The 19,151-nt window shown below is 27.8% G+C and overlaps 1 protein-coding gene across 1 annotated transcript; it reads left to right on the forward strand.

Moving 5' to 3' along the window:
* Window positions 1-4,217: 4,217 nt before the first annotated feature.
* LOC125833025 (WRKY transcription factor SUSIBA2-like) lies at window positions 4,218-14,347 on the forward strand. The gene is made up of 5 exons (XM_049512187.1): window positions 4,218-4,463; window positions 8,886-9,065; window positions 12,299-13,032; window positions 13,556-13,711; window positions 13,801-14,347. The coding sequence occupies exons 1-5, from the start codon at window positions 4,218-4,220 to the stop codon at window positions 14,345-14,347; spliced, it is 1,863 nt and encodes a 620-aa protein (XP_049368144.1).
* The last annotated feature ends 4,804 nt before the right edge of the window (window positions 14,348-19,151 follow it).

The raw sequence follows: 19,151 nt of genomic DNA on the forward strand, positions 1-19,151 counted from the left end.
TTATACAAAATCAAATTAAATACAACAACTTTGACGTCTGTCACCTATAAGATTAGAAAATTCTTGATATATATATACATACTGGAAATTCAATTTAGTTTTAGGATTCCGTTAAGCTTTATAAAGATATAAGGCGCTATTTTAGGATTTCATTTCTAGTATTATGGCTAAAATGAACTCCTACTTCTATCATCTCTTTCAAATTTATTCCAATATCTTCTTGACATTTCTCCGTACACACTCCCCTTTTTAAATTCAAAAAAAAAAAAAGAAAAAAAAAAGAGAAATCTCGAACTTAAATGAATAATTTGTTCCGATCTTTCTTCTTGATGATAAATCATCATCAATTTGTATAGTTTATATACCCCAAACCTTCTAATTATTGTACCATTTCTTTCTTTCTAATAGAGGGGACGGAACAAGAGTGGTCCACATGATAGTCATATTATAGTCGTAAATTCTGTTGCAATAAAATTACGTAGTGTTTATTTATCTTCTATAAGGGGTAATTTTATGGGTTTTACTTGGTATCATTCATAGTGTTGTATTGCATGATTTCATTTCGTTGCTTTTTTTTCCCCATGTTGCCATATGGGGGTGGGGTGGACATAGGATTGTAAAAAAAAATCCTATCAACTTGTTTCTATCTAAGGTAATATGATCATAAGCTTGTTTTACTTCATCGTCAAGAAAGGAAAGAGGACTAGTGAAGCACAGGGGCGATTTGATGCCCTTTAAAAATGAGGCATTTGACTTAGGCCCTCAAATTTGAGGGACCTCATTTTTCAGTAATAATAGAATTATTTTAAGCATTTTTAAAAAATAAATAAATTATATTGTATCTTTCAAGTAATTTATCTTGCTTTTCTTAGTTTGTTTCGTGACATTAAAGAATGTTTCTTTCTTTTTTGTCAATTTTTAAATTTAACTTTCCACACGACATGTTTAAGACCACAAGATCAAAAAACATTTATATATATATATATATATATATATATAACTTTTTTATTAATAAATAAATTTGTATCTTAAAAAGAATTTTAAATATACTAACAGAATTCTGCATCTTAAAAAATCTAAAAGAATAGTTTTCAAGACATAAAAAAATATAAGAAATAAAAGTTTAAAGGTTTGATGTATTTTTTATTTTAAGGCACTTATTAGCTTTAGTCATCCTAATGAAAGGAGTGTCAAATCAAAATATAAAACCGTTGGAGCTATACCTCATGTGGTAAAGAGATATTAGACAAAGAGTGGAAAAATAATCTTTTGTATATAATAATAACTGCAAATAAGTTTTGGATTATTTCCATAATGAAATGAAGAAAATTGCGCAATATTGAATAATTACGCAATAATTGACTTTTGTAACGTTAGTTCGTCCTTGTAGAATTGTGACCTAATGTCCCATTTGTTGTAGCACGTGTGACGCTCAAGACATATTGAACATGATGACTTGACATCATTCTCACCTTTCTCTCACTATTAATTTGAAGAACCGTTATAAAAATATGCTAGAGCTAATAATTTTTATCAAAAAAACATTCCTCTAATGAATTTCCTAAGGTCGAGTGGAATATGATAATTACTTTTTATGAGAGATGACTAGAACATTATAAGAAACTAAGCAAACAATGCATTTATGGATATTTAAACTCGAATATGAAGGAAACACAAAATATTTGATAGAAGGACTGGGAATCCTTTTAAATAACCATCAACTTGATATTTTTGTATTTATCTCCACAAAGAAGAGTTTTGAATTTTTAAAGACGATGTGATCAGAACCTAAATAATGATTTACCCTACATGTTCAATCGATCAACTGCTGTGCCTCAAAAGAATTTTAATGAGAACTAGCAGTTGATGCACTACTCCTTTCAAACCTTTGGTGAAATGTTATAAAAGAAAAGGAAGAAAAAATTTATGAATCGATCCATATTTTAGGCATTAAGTTAGTATAGCTTACTTCAAAATATTTGTAACATTCTTTTTATATAAACTTGTTTATTCTTCTTAAATTTTTTTTTTTTGAGTTTTCATTGAATATTCTCTTTTAACTTTTATTCCAATGGACTTAATATCTTTTACAAAGAATCGGAGGAATATGCGGTGATTTTTTCTTGAAAATCTCCAACGAAAAGTACTAATTATTCCTTTTCTATTGAATTGATCATAATCACTACCTAATAACTATCTACATTTCAGAAAAAAATTGCACCACAAATAAGATAAAATGAAGAGACTTGCAATTTCGTTGAAAGACATCACAATTCATTGTGAAAAAGAATTTATTGAGGCGGAAAAAAATATATCAAATTTCTTGGGATCAATTAAGATCGTTTCAAATTGGAAATAATCTTTTATTTTTATCATGTTTTTCTAGTATATGCATACAAAATGTATTTGGGATTATGAAAAGAATCCTTTTGCTTACGATCAAATTTATAGATCAATCTACAATATTATCAAGGATAATTTGGATTGATCACAACAAATAAATATAGCAAATACATGAAATTACATGTAATATCCCATAGAATGAAATTGATATTCACATATATCAAGATAATATTGTAGATTGATCTATAGATCCAAATTAAATGCAACATTTATCTTTATTTTATTCCAGGAGGGAACTTTAAAACTACAATCTAATTTCTACATAGTATGGTAGAGAGAAATAGATGAATCTTTTTGCCATAAAATATTTATTATAATATTGCCGATTCCAATCCACTCATTTCATTTAAAATATGAAATTAGATTTGTTTTTATTTTATTTCATCTACAAATTTGATATAATCAATGTGTCTTCTACTTATTTATTTTTAAATATGATATAAATTATTCAAGATATATATACCAGGCACAATCTACTAATTAGTCTATTTATTTTAAATACCACATGTATTACTTTTAGGCACGATATACAATGTATATGTTTGGCTCAAACGTTCGATAAAAGCTTATTAGAATTAAAATATTTATTAAATACACCAAATATATTATTATTATAAAAATAACTATGATTTTAATAGTTTAATTATATATGTATAACAGCTAACAATTAAACCACTTTATATGCTTGAAATAATATATCATCTAGTATAAAAATCTGTAATGTTTATTTTTTACATTGCATTGTTACGTGACTTTCTATAGCTAAAATTGCTGGTAACTAAATACACCCTCGATCATCTTCGATCTGCCACATGACATAACAAATAGTCTCAAACTCTTGTAAGGGCATGCGGCAATTTGACGAGAATTTAGGAGTGTATTTACTCATGTTGCAAGATTGGGAGTGTATTTAAGTTCAATTACTCAAGTAAAGAGGTGTTTTTAAGGCTATCAATAATTTGAGGATGAAACTAATAATTCACAACTAGTTTAATACTTCTCTGTTATTTTTTATTTTTTATTTTTTAATTTATAAAATGGACTAAAGAAAGTGATTTACCTAGACCAAGTTTGAGGTAGCAAATTAATTATTTTAAACATTTAAGAAATCAGTTTAGATTCTTAAACGTGTCATTATGTTGCGTAATTTTCTAAAATCTTTTTTCTAATTTTACTCCCAAACCATACACTTGCCATTTTACTAGCTAGACAAAAAACTCCATTTCAACATTTCTCCTTAATATATAAACAAAATAATAACAACACAAACAAAAAAAAAAAACTCTTGCATCACTCTCTCTCACTCACTATCAAACAAGAATAATAGAAGCCACTTATTTTTAATAAAAATATTACTTTTTTCTCATAAACAAAAAAAAAAAAACATTTCATGTAGTGGGGTTTTAGATTTTTCATAATATATGTATATATATTGAAAGCTTCTTATTTTTTGTTTGAAAATCATTCTTAAGGTTCTTCATGACATGAAGGATCCTTGAGAGTTTTTTTTTCTTTTTATATTTTGGAGTGATGTATGTTTTTTTGGCTTGATTTTTTAGATTTCCTTTTCTTTTGGTTTTTTAAAGAGAAAAAAATTGAAGTTAGCGACTAATTCCGTCACTAAATTGTGTATAGCTAATATTATTTTATTGATAATATATTACTAATCCATCGCTGTCGCTATATAGAATTAGTGACATATTTTATTATTTTAGGTACTAAATTTATCTGTCGCTAAATTTTTTTGTCAATAGTGTTTACACAAACATGTAAAGAGGTCCTTATTTTTTTTAAAATTATTTTTTATTATTATTATGGTGGCGAATGGAGAGGCTATTGATGAGTGGGATTATCAATTATTTGATGAAAATGTTGTAAATAGAAGTTTTTCCAAGCGTAGCATTGCCCAACGCCGGGAAGAAAAACGTGGTTTCAATGCTTCCGGCATAAGTACTCCGGCGATGTCACCGCCACCGGATAGGGAAGCTTTTCTCACAATACCGCCGGGACTAACTCCAACAGCATTGCTTGACTCTCCGGTTATGCTTCCGAATTCACAGGTATTTTATAGATATTTGTGTAGTTATAAATCATTTCAGTACCATTTTTTTGAATGGACTAACAAAAAATAGTGTCACATCATAAATTGGAACGGAAAGAGTAATTTACTCTCTTTCAATATTTTTCTTCTTTAACAAAAATTCTCGAATGTGAATGTTGTCATGATTTTGTGATATTGTTTTTTTATATATTTGTCCAAAGAGTTGCATGTTAAGTGATGTTTGTTAATTAATGGGAAAATGCATAAGTACCCCCCAGCCTATGCTCGAAATCCCAGAGACACACCTAACCTTTACTAAGGTCCTATTACCCCCCTGAACTTATTTTTTTATTAATTTTTTACCACCTTTTGGCCTACGTGGCAATATAAATCAGATAGGCTGAAAGATTTGTTCAACACGCGCTGGGCCCACTTTTTCAACTTTCTAAAAAGTATAAGCTATCAGTTCAAAATAACTTTTACACTTCCAAAAATTCAAAAAAGCTATCACTTTTTCAACTTTCCCAAAAGTAAAACTATCACTTTAAGTCGGGGTAATTTGCAACTTAAACTGGCTATCCACAACGATAGTCTGTTTTACCCTTGCTGCTTTCGATTGGAGGCTGCAAGGAATAGATTACACTATCACGTGTACAGAGATCTACAGATCAACACAGAGATAGGAGATGATGGATCCTGCTCTCCTTTTGGTTCTTGGACTCACTTTCCACTTCTCTACAAGAACTTTCTTTATATTTGTGCAGCTCGTAATCACCGTGGCTACTCCAGCAGCGGTGATACCAGGGCAATAGACCATGTGGCTAGTTTCCAACAAGGTACACCTATTAGCAATATAACTTAACCCTACATTTGTTATTTGACGACAGTGAGACAACACAATATCCCTCAGCAAGGGACATCCTTCACCTAGCTCCATACACAACTTATTCAACTCGAATTTTGTCATAACCCTAATATTTATACATAAAAATTGTGAAAGAAATTTAAAATCAGAACTAACAATCGAAATAAAAAGGTGTAAATATAAAGAATCTATTAAAATTTTACTTTACCTTTTTGAAGCAAGAAGAAATTTAACTTGAATGATAATGATAATGGAGGTTTTTTTTTCTAAAGATGAAGAGCAATAAAGAAGAAGAAAACTTAGTTAAAGATGAAGAACAATAAACAACAATAAAGTTTATTTTAACACGTGACCAATTTTTATTGGTCAGTGTTGTCTAAAAATTGCACCCACGCGCCTAACATAGGTGAAGTCACGGACTCAGCCACGTAGGCCAAAAGGTGGTAAAAAATTAATAAAAAAATAAGTTCGAGGGGGTAATAGGACCTTAGTAAAGGTTAAGGTGTGTCTCTGGGATTTCGGGCATAGGTTGGGGGGGTGTTTATGCATTTTCCCTTAATTAATTAACCAAAATTGGATTTTTAATAAGACTTATGTTCAAATGTTCAATTCCTATACACTCACAATTCAAATCACTTTGACAGATCATCTTAAAAATAATTATGTTAGATGCATGTGGATTGTCCGAAAAGATACCAAAACTTGAAAACGACAATTAGGGTTAAAATACATTAAAACATGGACAAACAACATAAATTTCGTTAGTTTATGAGCTAATTATGTGTCCTATTTTTTGATACATATATATTTGTAACGTCACATATATCTCGAATACATGCTAAGAATATACATCTAATTATCTAAGATGACCAGTCAACTCTGAACTCTTCTCTTAAAAAGTCATTCAATTTTAAATTTTAAAGTCAAAAGTCACTCAAGTGTTATTTGCTGATATAATTTTATTTTTTAAACACAATTTCAAAAACTCTAACTTTACTAAATGAACAAATATTACTAGTATAGCCTAAGGAAAACACAATCATCCAAATTCTTTTGGTCTTCTAATCAAAACACATTCAAAAATTCAATCTTTTCACTAATTCTTACCTGAATATTTTCTCCAATAAAATTCAAGAATTTTCAATTTTTTCCTCATTTTTTTGAGTATCAAAAATCTTTTTTTATAAATGAATATAATCTTTAACTCAAATACATGTATATTCTCTGATACATGAAACCTTAACTAAATACATGCATATATTTAGTAAAATACATGTCAACATACATATTTCGACTATATATCATCTCTCCTCATCTCCCATTTGTCTGTCTCTCCTCTTTGGCTAGAGATCAGCGTCACCTCGCTGCTCGTCTCACTCCATCTCCGATAGATATCAAGGAAACACCGGCGAAAAGTGATATCATTATGATCAAGTTTAAACTGACCAAAAAAAGTTTCACAATTTTCTTCCAAGAGAGTTTTAAATTTTATCCCTCTTTTTTTGGAAAAGCTTATTGTCTTATTTCTTTGCAAACTTGAAACAATTGCAGATTTTTAAAACTTCTATTTTCATTTTAGTTTTTGGGTGGATAAGGCAGAGGAGGAAAAGTGTCTTATAAGAAACAATTTATTTTAAGACTTTCATTTTCATTATGCACAATATTTGAAATCACAAACATTGCAATTTTTATTTTATTCTTTTCCAAAATTTAAAATAAAAGGTATGCGTGTTATGAAACTATTAAAACAAGAAGAAGAAAATAGTAGGGAGAAGCGAGATAACTTCTTATTCCTCTTAAAGGATATTCATAGATTGAGGGATTCAATGATTCTTTACTATGAGGGTAACCCCTCTATTTATTTCCTTACTAGGATTCCTAACTTTTCTCCAAAGACATCTGCATAATAGACATTTATTATAGTACAAATATGTTTATAACACTCCCTCTTGAATGTTTTTTTGATAAATTATGTACCTCATTAAAATTTTAGTAGAAAAAAACCAATAAAAAAAATTCTAGTGGAGAAAAAACAATATACATATAAAATAATACATATATTTTTAAATGCCCCATTAACAACCTTAGTAGAAAAATTTATTGGGATAAAATTTTAGTGAGGAAAAAGAGTACACCGTATATTAACTCTCGTCCGGATGTATGAAAAAAGGGAAGAATCAATCACATTGCCTAGAGAATCATAAAGGGGGTCCCAATAATTACAAGCCCATGAGAAATAAGAACTACAAGCACAAATATAAGTTTGATTGCCAAAAAGACGACAAAATAAATGTGCTTTAACCTAGCTAGAGCCTAGATGCCCTAGCTATCAAAAAGCTTCACCAAAGAGGGGTAAATGTAGCCTCCCACCACACAAGTATGAACACACTGGTATTATGATGCTTCAATTTCAGCTAGATTTTGAATCTTCACATTTCAAGTTTATACAACATCTTCTTAAAAGTTGTAATTGGTAGAGATTTTGTGAATAAATCAATCATATAGTCACTCAAACGAGTTTATTGCACATTGATATCATCATTCTTTAAAGCTCATGTTTGTAGAATTTTTTTGGCACAATGTACTTCGTTCTATCTCCTTTAATAAATTCTCCCTTCAGGACCAAATAATTCTGTAAACTCCTCACTTCAACTTCTTTAAGCAAATAATTAATCTATTGCCTTTTGAAAATTCTTCAAGAGTTCAATTCAAGTCATCAACTTGCATAACAATTAAGAAGATTCTTGCTTGATTTAATCCATACGAGAATTATAACAAGTTTTTCAAGAATTTGTATATGTTTCACGCATTTTGAATCCTTCGTAAATTTTCATATCGATTTTGTCCTGTAACAACATTCAATACTAAATGCATGACATCCTTTAGTGTGTAGACTCCAAGTCAAATAAGTTTTATGTTTACCAAGATGCATCATTCCAATTGATAATTATTTCTATGCTAGCATGCTTTAATAGACATAGAATTCAGATCCGCATAATCTTTATAATATTGCCTATATTATATTAAAGATATCATTTTGTATCGATTTATAATGCGATATAACTTATTGAATTTATAAGATTTCATGAAATGTTATGTCGTAATTCAGATATAACATTTTTGGGTGGGTAAGGCAGGAGAGGGATCATTTTAAGACTTCCCTTTTCATAATGCTTTAATATTTGAAATCACAAACATTGCAACTTTTATTTTATCCTTTTCCAATTTTAAAATAAGAATTATGAGAAAATTGAAACAATAACATTTTGGGTGATGATAGAGGTGGAAGGATTAAGAGAGAAGGTGAGCTGATTTGGAGTGAAAAAAATAAATTAAGATGATAGTTAAGTAGGGCTCTATTTTAAGCTATTTTTAAGGATTATAGTTATACAATAGAATAACAACTCATCTTAATATTTTTGTTCTTTTTAAAAAAAAATCTAATTAATTAATTAGGTCCATGGATAGTGGTGGAGTTACAACAACTTACTTGCAACTCCAATTCCTTTATAAAGCTTGAATTTTTATTATTTGCAATTAATTAATTAATCCTTGTTGCTTTTTTTGGTTAATTAGGCACTACAATCTCCTACTACTGGAAGCTTTCAACAGTTCCCCATTATCATTAATCAAGAAAACTCAATGTCCACTTCTCCTCATGTGGTCATCAATGCTAATTGTCCAATCAACACTAATAATGTTATTGATCATCATCATCATCATCCCCTCTTATTCCCATCTTCATCAAACACTCAGGTAATTTTTAATTACTTCATCCGTCCATCTTTACTAGTCCATTAGACTATTTTGGAATGTCCAACAATACTTGTACAATTTATAAAATCAATGAATAATTTACCAGTTCTTGTCTATTTTACCCTTACTATTAAATATTATTTATTTTTCAATGTTTAGATGAGTTATATTTAATAAGGGTGATTTGATAAAATTACCACTATTATTTTCTTAATCACTGTATTAAATCAATAATAGACCATTATTGCTGAGCAGAAAGAGAGTATCAATTGATTAGTTTGTCATTTTATTTAATTACAACATGATTATACCAACCACAGGACATGTTCTACCTCATTTGACATTGTTTCTTAATGATTCCATGACTCTATCTAACTGTTCTGTTGCATATAGGGGTGGCTATGCTATTAAAACCTCTATGCAATATCTATTTTACTTTGATATTTTCGATCATCTATCTATATAATATATTTTTTTATAGTATATTTATTGTTTATTTTGTCAACTAAGATGTTTATAGGTTTTTATTTAAGTTAATTATAAATAGAATAATTCTTTGATGAATTTGTCACAAAATCTAATGCTACTATTTTTTATAGGCTAAATACATACACATCCTTATTTTGGTACTCTATCTTAACTTTGTTCTATTTTAAGTCTTCAATCCCATTTATATGTACTATTTAAACACAAAATGCTATTTTTTAAATAATTTTTATTTGTGTTATTCAACTGCAGTTTTGCATTTTAAATATCGACGTCTCTTCGTTAATTTTGATATAACAAAAAAAAAGAAGTGAAGGACGAATATTTATTTATTTTTAAAATATAATAATTTCTTTTTGAGAGTTTCTCTCTATTTTTTCTTGAAAAATAACTGACGAAAGTGCATCGATTTTCTTTCTTAAAAAACTCATTGACAACCCGATAAAGTCTGACTAGTTTTAACATTTTTTAATATTATTATTAGCAATGAACAAGAGTCGTCTTTTTATCCACATTGAATTGAATATAAAATTTAAAAATGAGTATTTGATTAAATCCAGATAACCCGGATAATATGAAAATATAAAATATGTGGTGTTATTTAAAGGTCTATAGATCGATCTTGAGAAAATGTTATTTAAACTTTCAATTTTAAAGATCGATGTTCGTCCCTCAAGTTAGAGGAGTTGTCTATATATTTGACCTTTTTATAAATGTTATTTTAAAAGTACATGTATTAATTATGTATATATGTATTGTACATGAATGTGTGTTTATTTAAGGGGCAAACTTACACACAATCCCTTTACTTGCCCTTATTTTTATTTTGGCACTTTATTTTAGCCTTATTTCATTTTAACCTTATAATTCTATTTTTTTTTTATGTATCATTCAAACACAAAATATTATTTTTATGTTTTTATTTATTTATGTTCTTCATTTATAGTTTTCATTTTAGAAATCGACGTTTGTTCGTTAGTTTCGTTAAAAGAAATTTAAAAATTAACGGATGAAAATTATTTTTTTTTTAAAATAATAATTATTTTGAGAGTTACTCTATATTTTGCGTAAAAAATAACTGACGAATGTGTGTCCATTTTATTTTTTAAATAATCAATTAAATTAAATTATATCACGTAATTTTTTTTCCATATCGAAGCTATCTGGATTTAACTCAAATACTAGCTTTCTAATTTTTAATTCAACTCAATAAGGGTAAAAAGTACCCATCTTCAATACGAGTAAAAAAAGACTCTTGTTCATTGATCATAACACTACTATAAAGACGCTAAAACTCGATAGACTTTGTTGGGCTGTCATTGATTTTTTAAAGAAAAAACTTTGTTGGGTTGTCATTGATTTTTCACGTAAAAGTATAGAGAAATTCTAAAAAAGAAATTGTTATTTAAAAAAAAAACAATGTCCGTCCGTCAATTTTTAAAATGCAAAATAGTAGTTGAAGAACATAATTAAAAATAAAGAAATCATAAAATTATTATTTTGTGTTTAAATGTTACATTAAAAATAAAGTTGAGGGTTAAAATTGAACAAGATTAAAATAGATCACCAAAATGAAAAATGAAGACAAATTAGAGAAATTGTGTATGTGTTTGGCCTTATTTAAGTTTCACTTTACTATTATTTATACTGATAAATGAGCTTTGATTTTCATTAAATTAATTGTTTTTATATTAAATAATTAAAGTATTATTACAGACTTGTAGAAATAGATATTCGAATTTTGATTATTATCAATATTCATTTATTTAATTCTCAGTTATTTATTTAGAACGCCCTTAGCTTATATAGTTAATTAGTACCTCTCACTTTTCTTTTCTGTCTCGAATATTTTATATAGATTAATAAAAACTTAAAAAATATCTTAATTTAGAGAAATTTTTAAAAAATGACTAACATTTAAAAATGACAAAGAGGCTAAATGGGGGGGGGGGGGGGGATTTACTGTTCAAAGTTGAAAGGGAGGCTTAATTTTTAAAACAAAGTTAAGGTGTGTAAATGATTTTCACCATTTTCAGATATTGAATTTATGATGTTATTTTTACTTAATTAAAAAATATTGATGTTTCTAGAAAAAAAAAGAGTACAAATATTTATTAAAAAATAAAAGAAATAAAGATTGTCTTCTTTTTATCCATAGAAATATTTTATTACTTGAATTAAACTAATTAAATCCTCATATTGGTAAATAAGGTTTCTTATGATAAGATCCAAAGTAATGTATTACAAACACATATCTTTCTTTAACTTGAATTAACGCTTACTAATATAAATATTTATATCACTATGAGATATTTGTTTTGAACTTAAAAGCTTCCTGGCTTCTAAATATAATATTCCATAAATAATAAGTAAGACAAAAGGGAAATATGACACTAATTTTTGCACCTAAGTGTATATACAAATTTAAAAAAGAATGAAAAACTTTTTAAATTTGTGATGCTAAATAAGTTATAGAATTTTTGTAACTTTTAAAGAATGTCATTAAGGATAAAAAAAATGTGAATTCTAAAGTTAAATCATTTTCGATTATTTATTGAAATTTGTCATTTTTCTTGAAACAAACTAATAAGTAAATAGTATCTCATAAATTAAAGTGAAAAATAATAAAATTAGGTATTTAAAAAATATAATGAATAGTTTGTTGTAGTGCAAACATATTTATGTTAATAATGTAAAAAGTAATATATAATCCGTAAATTGCTCAAACATTTTTTTTTAAAATGCAGATTACATCGAGATATCATGAATTTCCGAAAGTAACTACCTTAAAGAAGTGCAGTTCAGATACATCACCTCCTCTTGACATAAATAATCAACAAAACATGAGTGGTATTAGCTTAACAAATACTACTAAGCTAGAAAATTGCCCTTTAAGAGGTGCAATGAATCCAAATATTACTAATTCAATCGGACCAGATGATGGATATACTTGGAGAAAATATGGTCAGAAATCTGTCAAAGGTAGTGAATTTCCTAGAAGCTACTATAAATGTACTCAACAAAATTGCTTTGTGAAGAAAAAAGTAGAACATTCTCTAAATGGACAAATTACTGAAATTATCTATAAAGGGGAACATAATCATCAGAAATCTCAACCTATTCGACGTGCAACAATAAGTTCAAAGTCCTGTGATTTAACAGGGATATCAAAAAAGAATGAAGGAAATGGTGGCTCAAATATTTATAGGAATATGCAATTTGAAGGCAATAAGAATGTTAGAGCTCTTTCAAGTCTGAAAAGAACATATTCACCATCTATTTTGACAAAGGTTTCTGATTCATTAATATTAAATAATTCAAATATCAATATGAATGTGTTTGAAATACCCGAAACTATTCATGAGCCTTCTTCTACACTTGTAAGTTGTGATGATGAAGATGAAGATGAAGTTAGAGCCACGGAAGGGATCATTTCCCTAGGTGATGATATTGATGATAATGAATTTGAACACAAAAGGAGGTACTTTTTTATCTATCATTGTCCTTATATCCTTTTCTTCATTTGACAATGTATTTAACTTATATACACAAATAACATTATAAAAAGTTAATGTATTTTAAAATGATGTAATATAATTTATCTTATTTAAGGAATTGCTGATCTTATTTTATCGATAGTTATCATTTAGGAAATGTCAATGTATAGTTATTATAATATCAAGTGTTTAAATTTTTATACACCGTGTAAAAATCACTTGTAAGTTTTTATATCTACACTTTGGTGATAGAAACTCTAGTAGATCAAGTGCTTTTGAAGAGGTCTTTAGTATGGTTATTATACAATTTTCAAATTAAATTTTGATCTATTTATATTTTTAATTTATGTTAACTTTTTAGTTTGTTGTGAAATTGATGCTTTGTTTTAGGAAAAGAGACTATTGTATGATTACTATACAATTTTCTAATTAAATTTTAATACACTTATATTTTTAATTTATGTTAATTTTTTAGTTTGTTGGGAAATTGATGCTTTGTTTTAGGAGAAGAGACTATTACCCAACTGAAATGAATTTATCGTCGAGAACAACAAGAGAACCAAGAGTGATAGTCCAAATAGAGAGTGAGATTGATATTCTTGATGATGGTTATCGCTGGAGAAAATATGGCCAAAAAGTTGTGAAAGGAAATCCAAATCCTAGGTATGTATTTTTGTACATACATAATTATGCTTAGTTTTGTTATATTATCAATATATAACTTAATTTATTTTTAATACTATGTTGTATAGGAGCTATTACAAATGTACAAGTGCAGGTTGTCCAGTAAGAAAACAGATAGAAAGGGCACCCGATAACATTAAATCAGTCATCACAACATATGAAGGAAAACATAATCATGAAGTGCCTTCAATAAACAAGACAAATGGTGTTGCGACAACTGCTACTGTTGGAAACCAAACTTCACCTTTAATTTCAAATGGGAAATCTTCTATATTGACATTTTCAAAAATCCATGAAGTTTCCAATCTTGAAACACAAGTACAAGATTTTAACTTCCAATTTGAAGGAAAGCCCTTTGGATATACAAGACCAAATTTTCTTGAAAATCAACTTAATGACCTGAGATGTGGAGTTGTTTCACCCCTCTATGACTTGAGATTCCCACCTAATTTACAAAACCTTCTATCCTGTAATTCATTTCTCTTTATTCCTACACAAATATCAAATTCATTCCCGTATACTCTACACATGCCTGATTTTTCATTGCCTAATCTTTCTATTGGCCCCAATAAAGTACCTCCTCTTGATGAATTTCATTTTAATGATTTCCAATAAACACCAAATGGTGCATAATCGCAGATCTCTTGCAATAGGAAATCAAAAGCTTATTCACGAGATCAACAATAACCATCTCTTGCAATAGGAAACAAAAGCTTATTCAAGAGATCAACAATAACAATAGAAATTCAAGAATGAAACATCTATTGCATTGTTCAGACATGTTATGGAGAATTTTTCACCCTAGAAGTGTCCCGAAATTTCATTAGTCTATTGCACCTCCGAAATAATGTAAGAGTGGAATGTGAAAAAGGAGAAAAAGGGAATGGAAGATGGGAAGGGTTGAAAATAACATGATAGTCTCAACATTGTTTTTGGCTTCTTACATGTATCTATCTCATTAAAAATATTCCACGAACTGACTTTTATATCTTTATGTTTTTTACTCATTTCAAACTTACTTAATTGGTGATGAACTCCATATTGGAATAAAATCTTTTTTATTTTTATTTTTATTTTTTATATCTCATATTTTTTCCTCCGTCTAAAAAACTCTTCACTAATTTTGACCTTAGAAAATATTTTAATTGCGGTTAGTAATTTTCACTATCTTAGAGAACATATTTTGTATCCGTGGTGGCATTATTTGTAGCCTTTGCATTAGTAGTACTTAATGATTCAAACGTAATGTATGAGGCGGCAGATTGTGACAAAATTGATATTTTGGGTAAATCAAATTGAATTTTTTTTAAGACTACTTCATGTACCTTGATATCATTTTTGGTAATTGATCTATGAAAATCACCATCAAAAGAAAAATCTCATATAATTTTAAAGAAATTTTGATGTGAATCTTAGTATGTCATGCTCGAAAAATCAACAATGTGATGGGGACCTGCCTCCAATAGACAAACCCTAAAGTCGTTCAACTTCATTTTAATGATTTAAGTGGAAAAATAAAGAAGCATAAGAAATATTTCAAAGATAACTTATAATATAAATGTAGAAGTACCAAAATACACCCCTAAAAACTTGAAGTCAGCAAATACAAGAGCCTCTAAGAATTTTATGAAAGAAGACAATAATTAAACTAAGAGAAAGGCGATAGGTACTACAGACTAAGGTTTTAAAAGGTTGTGATGCAAGGCGAGGCGAGACGTAAGCTTTGAAACATAGTGTATAAATTTCATGAATTTATAGAATGTAGTCTCATGTATTTTTAATTTTATTACTAAAAGATAAACAAACGAAAAAGTTTCAATAACTATGCAAATAACTTCAAATGAATTACCAATAATATAGAAAATATTGTCATATTAACTATTATTTGAGAAAGGTAAAAACACAAAAAATGATAATATTTGAGACAACTTTAATAATGAAATCATCAACCATTACATCATGATCTCAATATTTGCACTGATTATTGATTTCAAAGAAGGAAAAAAATAAAAAGTGTACGCAAAATGACAAAGAAATATGGGAAAATTAGCAAACTAGTCAAAAAATCTAACTTAATTAGTAAAAATCTCCATACTTTATAAATATTAGTAAAAATATCAAAATGCCATTATTTTAGAAAAGATTGTGTATCCTAATTTACTTCCTATTTTATCTCACCTTAATTACACATTTTTCAATTAATCCTCTATTATATGTTTAAAATAAAGGGAATATTTTCTCTCTCTCATATTTTCTTCTTCTTTTTTTATTTTTTTTTGCAACATATTTTCATCTTCCAATTCTTCTCCATTTCAAAACCCGCCTCTCTCTCTTCCTTCTTTTTTGTTTTATTTTTCCAGAAATTGAAAAATATATTTTATAAAGATATTCACACAATCCCTTTTATTAAGGTATGCATCCTTATCCGTTTTTTAAGATTTGTTTTATGAATTTATTTTTGTTTAAATCGTTCAAAATTGTTGTATGTAGTTGAAATCACGTTTAGGGTTTAATAAACTCTAAATCACTCTCCAATGGCAGAATCTAAGAGAATTACTAGAGGTATCCAACTTAATCAACAATTTTCTACTTAGAACAAAAATGACGACAATTTTGTATTTTAATTTGCTTATTTTGTATTTCAATATCACTTTATATACAAACAAATTCTACTTTTTTTTTATTTTGTATTCATCATAATGGTATATCAACAAAGTCACATTTGTATTTCAATTGAAGTGAGTATTTATTGTCCTCATTTTGTATATCAATCTCAATTTTCAATGACAACAAGTTTGTATTTCTTTTTTATTATGTTTTCATCATAATTGTATACCAACAACTTTTATATTTTATGTGCTCACTTTACCATTCAAATTAAAATTGAATATCATATTGTGGTACGTATTTTACTGTGATCATTTTGTATTTAACTCTCACATTGTATTCAGAAAAGTTTGTATTTTTTTTTGTGTTCATCATAATGACATACCAACAAAGTCAATTTTGTATTTCAATTGATGTGAGTATTTATTGTGCTCATTTCGTATTTCAATCTCAATTTCAATGACAACAAGTCTGTATTTCTTTTTTATTATGTTTTCATCATAATTGTATATCAACAACTTTTGTATTTTATGTGCTCACTTTACCATTCAAATTAAAATTGGTATTTTACTTTCATAGTGAAAACTAAAAATTATATCCCAGTGATCAAAATAGTATTAAATAACTGCCAAATATATTTTTCTTTTATTCGTATTACAAAAATATTACTCATTGTATCACAATATAATCTAATCATTACATATTAATATGATTAAAGAAAGATACAAGATTTTGGAAAAACAATAGCATACATAATGACAATAATACAATCTGTTAAGGAATGATACAATATTCTAAAAAAAATACAAATTGACTGTGAAAGAAATATGATACATCTATGTTTAAGAAATACAAATCAATTTGACATACCTACTGGAATGACTACAAATTAAAAAAAATAATACAATGTTCTTAATAAAAATATAAATGTTGAGTAAAAGAAAAACAATTAACAAATAAAAATTAATATGAATACAATTTTGTAACCTTCTTCTCCATTCTCTCTTTCTTTGCAACCTTCTTCTCCGATTCTCTCTTTTTTTTCTTCTTCTTCTTCTTCGTCGTCTGATATATTTCTTTTTTTCGATTCTTTGTTCACAAAATCCAAATTTAAATCCGTATTCACTTGTGCATTAGTAAAACGTTGTCTCGTCATCCAAAAAGAAATATGCATGTTATTAGGATCACAATCTGCAAGCTTTGATTGTGACACATTTTTATACTATGTTTTGTGAATTTTTTTCTAATTATTATTATGTAAGTGTATATATTCTCTAGTAGTAAGATCTTAGTCTAAAAGGATTTGATTGGTTATTATTATCTCATGAATTTCGAAATACATGTTCGTGCTTAGTGATTATATACTTCTTGTTGAGTTTGTGTGATTCCACTAGGCATTATGATTTCTGAGTTTTAATATGCCTTAATTGCATAATTTTTCTTGGATCTTTCTTTATCCCTAAGTAGCTTTTGTATTGACATTGTCAAATGTGGTTGAATATGAAATTTCACATAATTTTAGAGGAGTTAGATCATTACGAAAGTCGGTTTTGGCTCTAAAATTTGATCCATTGAAGCCGTGGTTGGATATAAAAAATGCGATTTAATTGAATTCATTTTAACATAAATTGAGCATTATCAATGAAAATTTAAAAATCGATACTAGAAATTTGATGAACAAGTGGGATGAGTTCTCTGTAATTTTTTTTTGAATTTTTGTAACTGATGAGACTTTTAAGCAATTGTTCCTTTTTAAAAATTCTCTTCCCTAAATTTCTCCTTTCTGTTATTTAACAATTGTATTCTTTAAATTAAAACAAATAATAAAAACTTAAATAAGATACATAATAAACTAAAATTTTGATATTTTTATTAAATATTGAAAGTGTTGACAATGAGTCCTATTAAATATTAAAATATTGACATTTTGAAAAATTTCTCAAGAAATATATGTATAAAATTTCATCAAGAGCATAATATTATGAAATCTCTATCCTATCAATTTTAGGCATAATCATCTAAAAAAATTATTTATGTAAGTATCATTCTCTAGAGTTGTTTCCTTCATTTATTTTTTTAAAGGAAAAATCACTATAACATGCAAGATGACAACAATCACATATCCAATGGAACTCCACATGTGGGGCTTGAGAATATAGAATGTACGCAGACCTTAGAGGTAGAGAGACTGTTCCTGAAATATCAACGGCTCGAGTGTAGTAAACCCAAGTACAAAGTAGACGGAAATAATGTAGAAAACATAATAACTAACACGATGAATCAACACTAGTGCGATAATTGAAACGCAGTAAACTACTGACGAGGAGAGATATCAAAAGTAAGAGCTACAATAATACCAGGTGATAACATGTATAAAAAGCCAAAGACTATGTAAAAAGGCTAGTAATGCGATAACCCCTATTTACCTACTAACCGCCTATTATTATCTGCAACCTCTAAACATTCATGTCTAAGGTCATGTCTTGGTTAAGCTGAAGATGTGCCATATCCGATCTAATCATCTCTTTTTAATACTTATGTGGCTTACCTCTACCTCTCCCTAATCCCATATACAATCTCTCAAACCTCCTCATTGGGCCTCTGCGCATCGCCTCTTCACATATCTAAACCACCTCTGTTACCCCCCCCCCCCCATCTTGTCCACCATGGAGGACACTCCTACTTTATCCAAGATATCCACATTCCATCAATAATAAAAGAACATGATATGTAGAAAAAAAAAATACATTTAAAACAATAAAAAATAAATGTAACACTCGAGGCATACACTTTTATATTTAGGACTTACATT

Source organism: Solanum verrucosum, unplaced genomic scaffold (assembly GCF_900185275.1).
Source record: "Solanum verrucosum unplaced genomic scaffold, falcon-dt-bn FXZP01000070.1, whole genome shotgun sequence".
In the NCBI taxonomy this organism is placed as follows: Eukaryota; Viridiplantae; Streptophyta; class Magnoliopsida; order Solanales; family Solanaceae; genus Solanum; species Solanum verrucosum.

Coding starts and splice junctions, on each gene's coding strand:
- LOC125833025 (XM_049512187.1), top strand. CDS start 4,218: ATGGTGGCGAATGGAGAGGCTATTGATGAGTGGGATTATCAATTATTT. Junction 9,066..12,298: donor CATCTTCATCAAACACTCAG/GTAATTTTTAAT, acceptor TTTAAAATGCAG/ATTACATCGAGATATCATGA. Junction 13,712..13,800: donor AAAGGAAATCCAAATCCTAG/GTATGTATTTTT, acceptor TATGTTGTATAG/GAGCTATTACAAATGTACAA.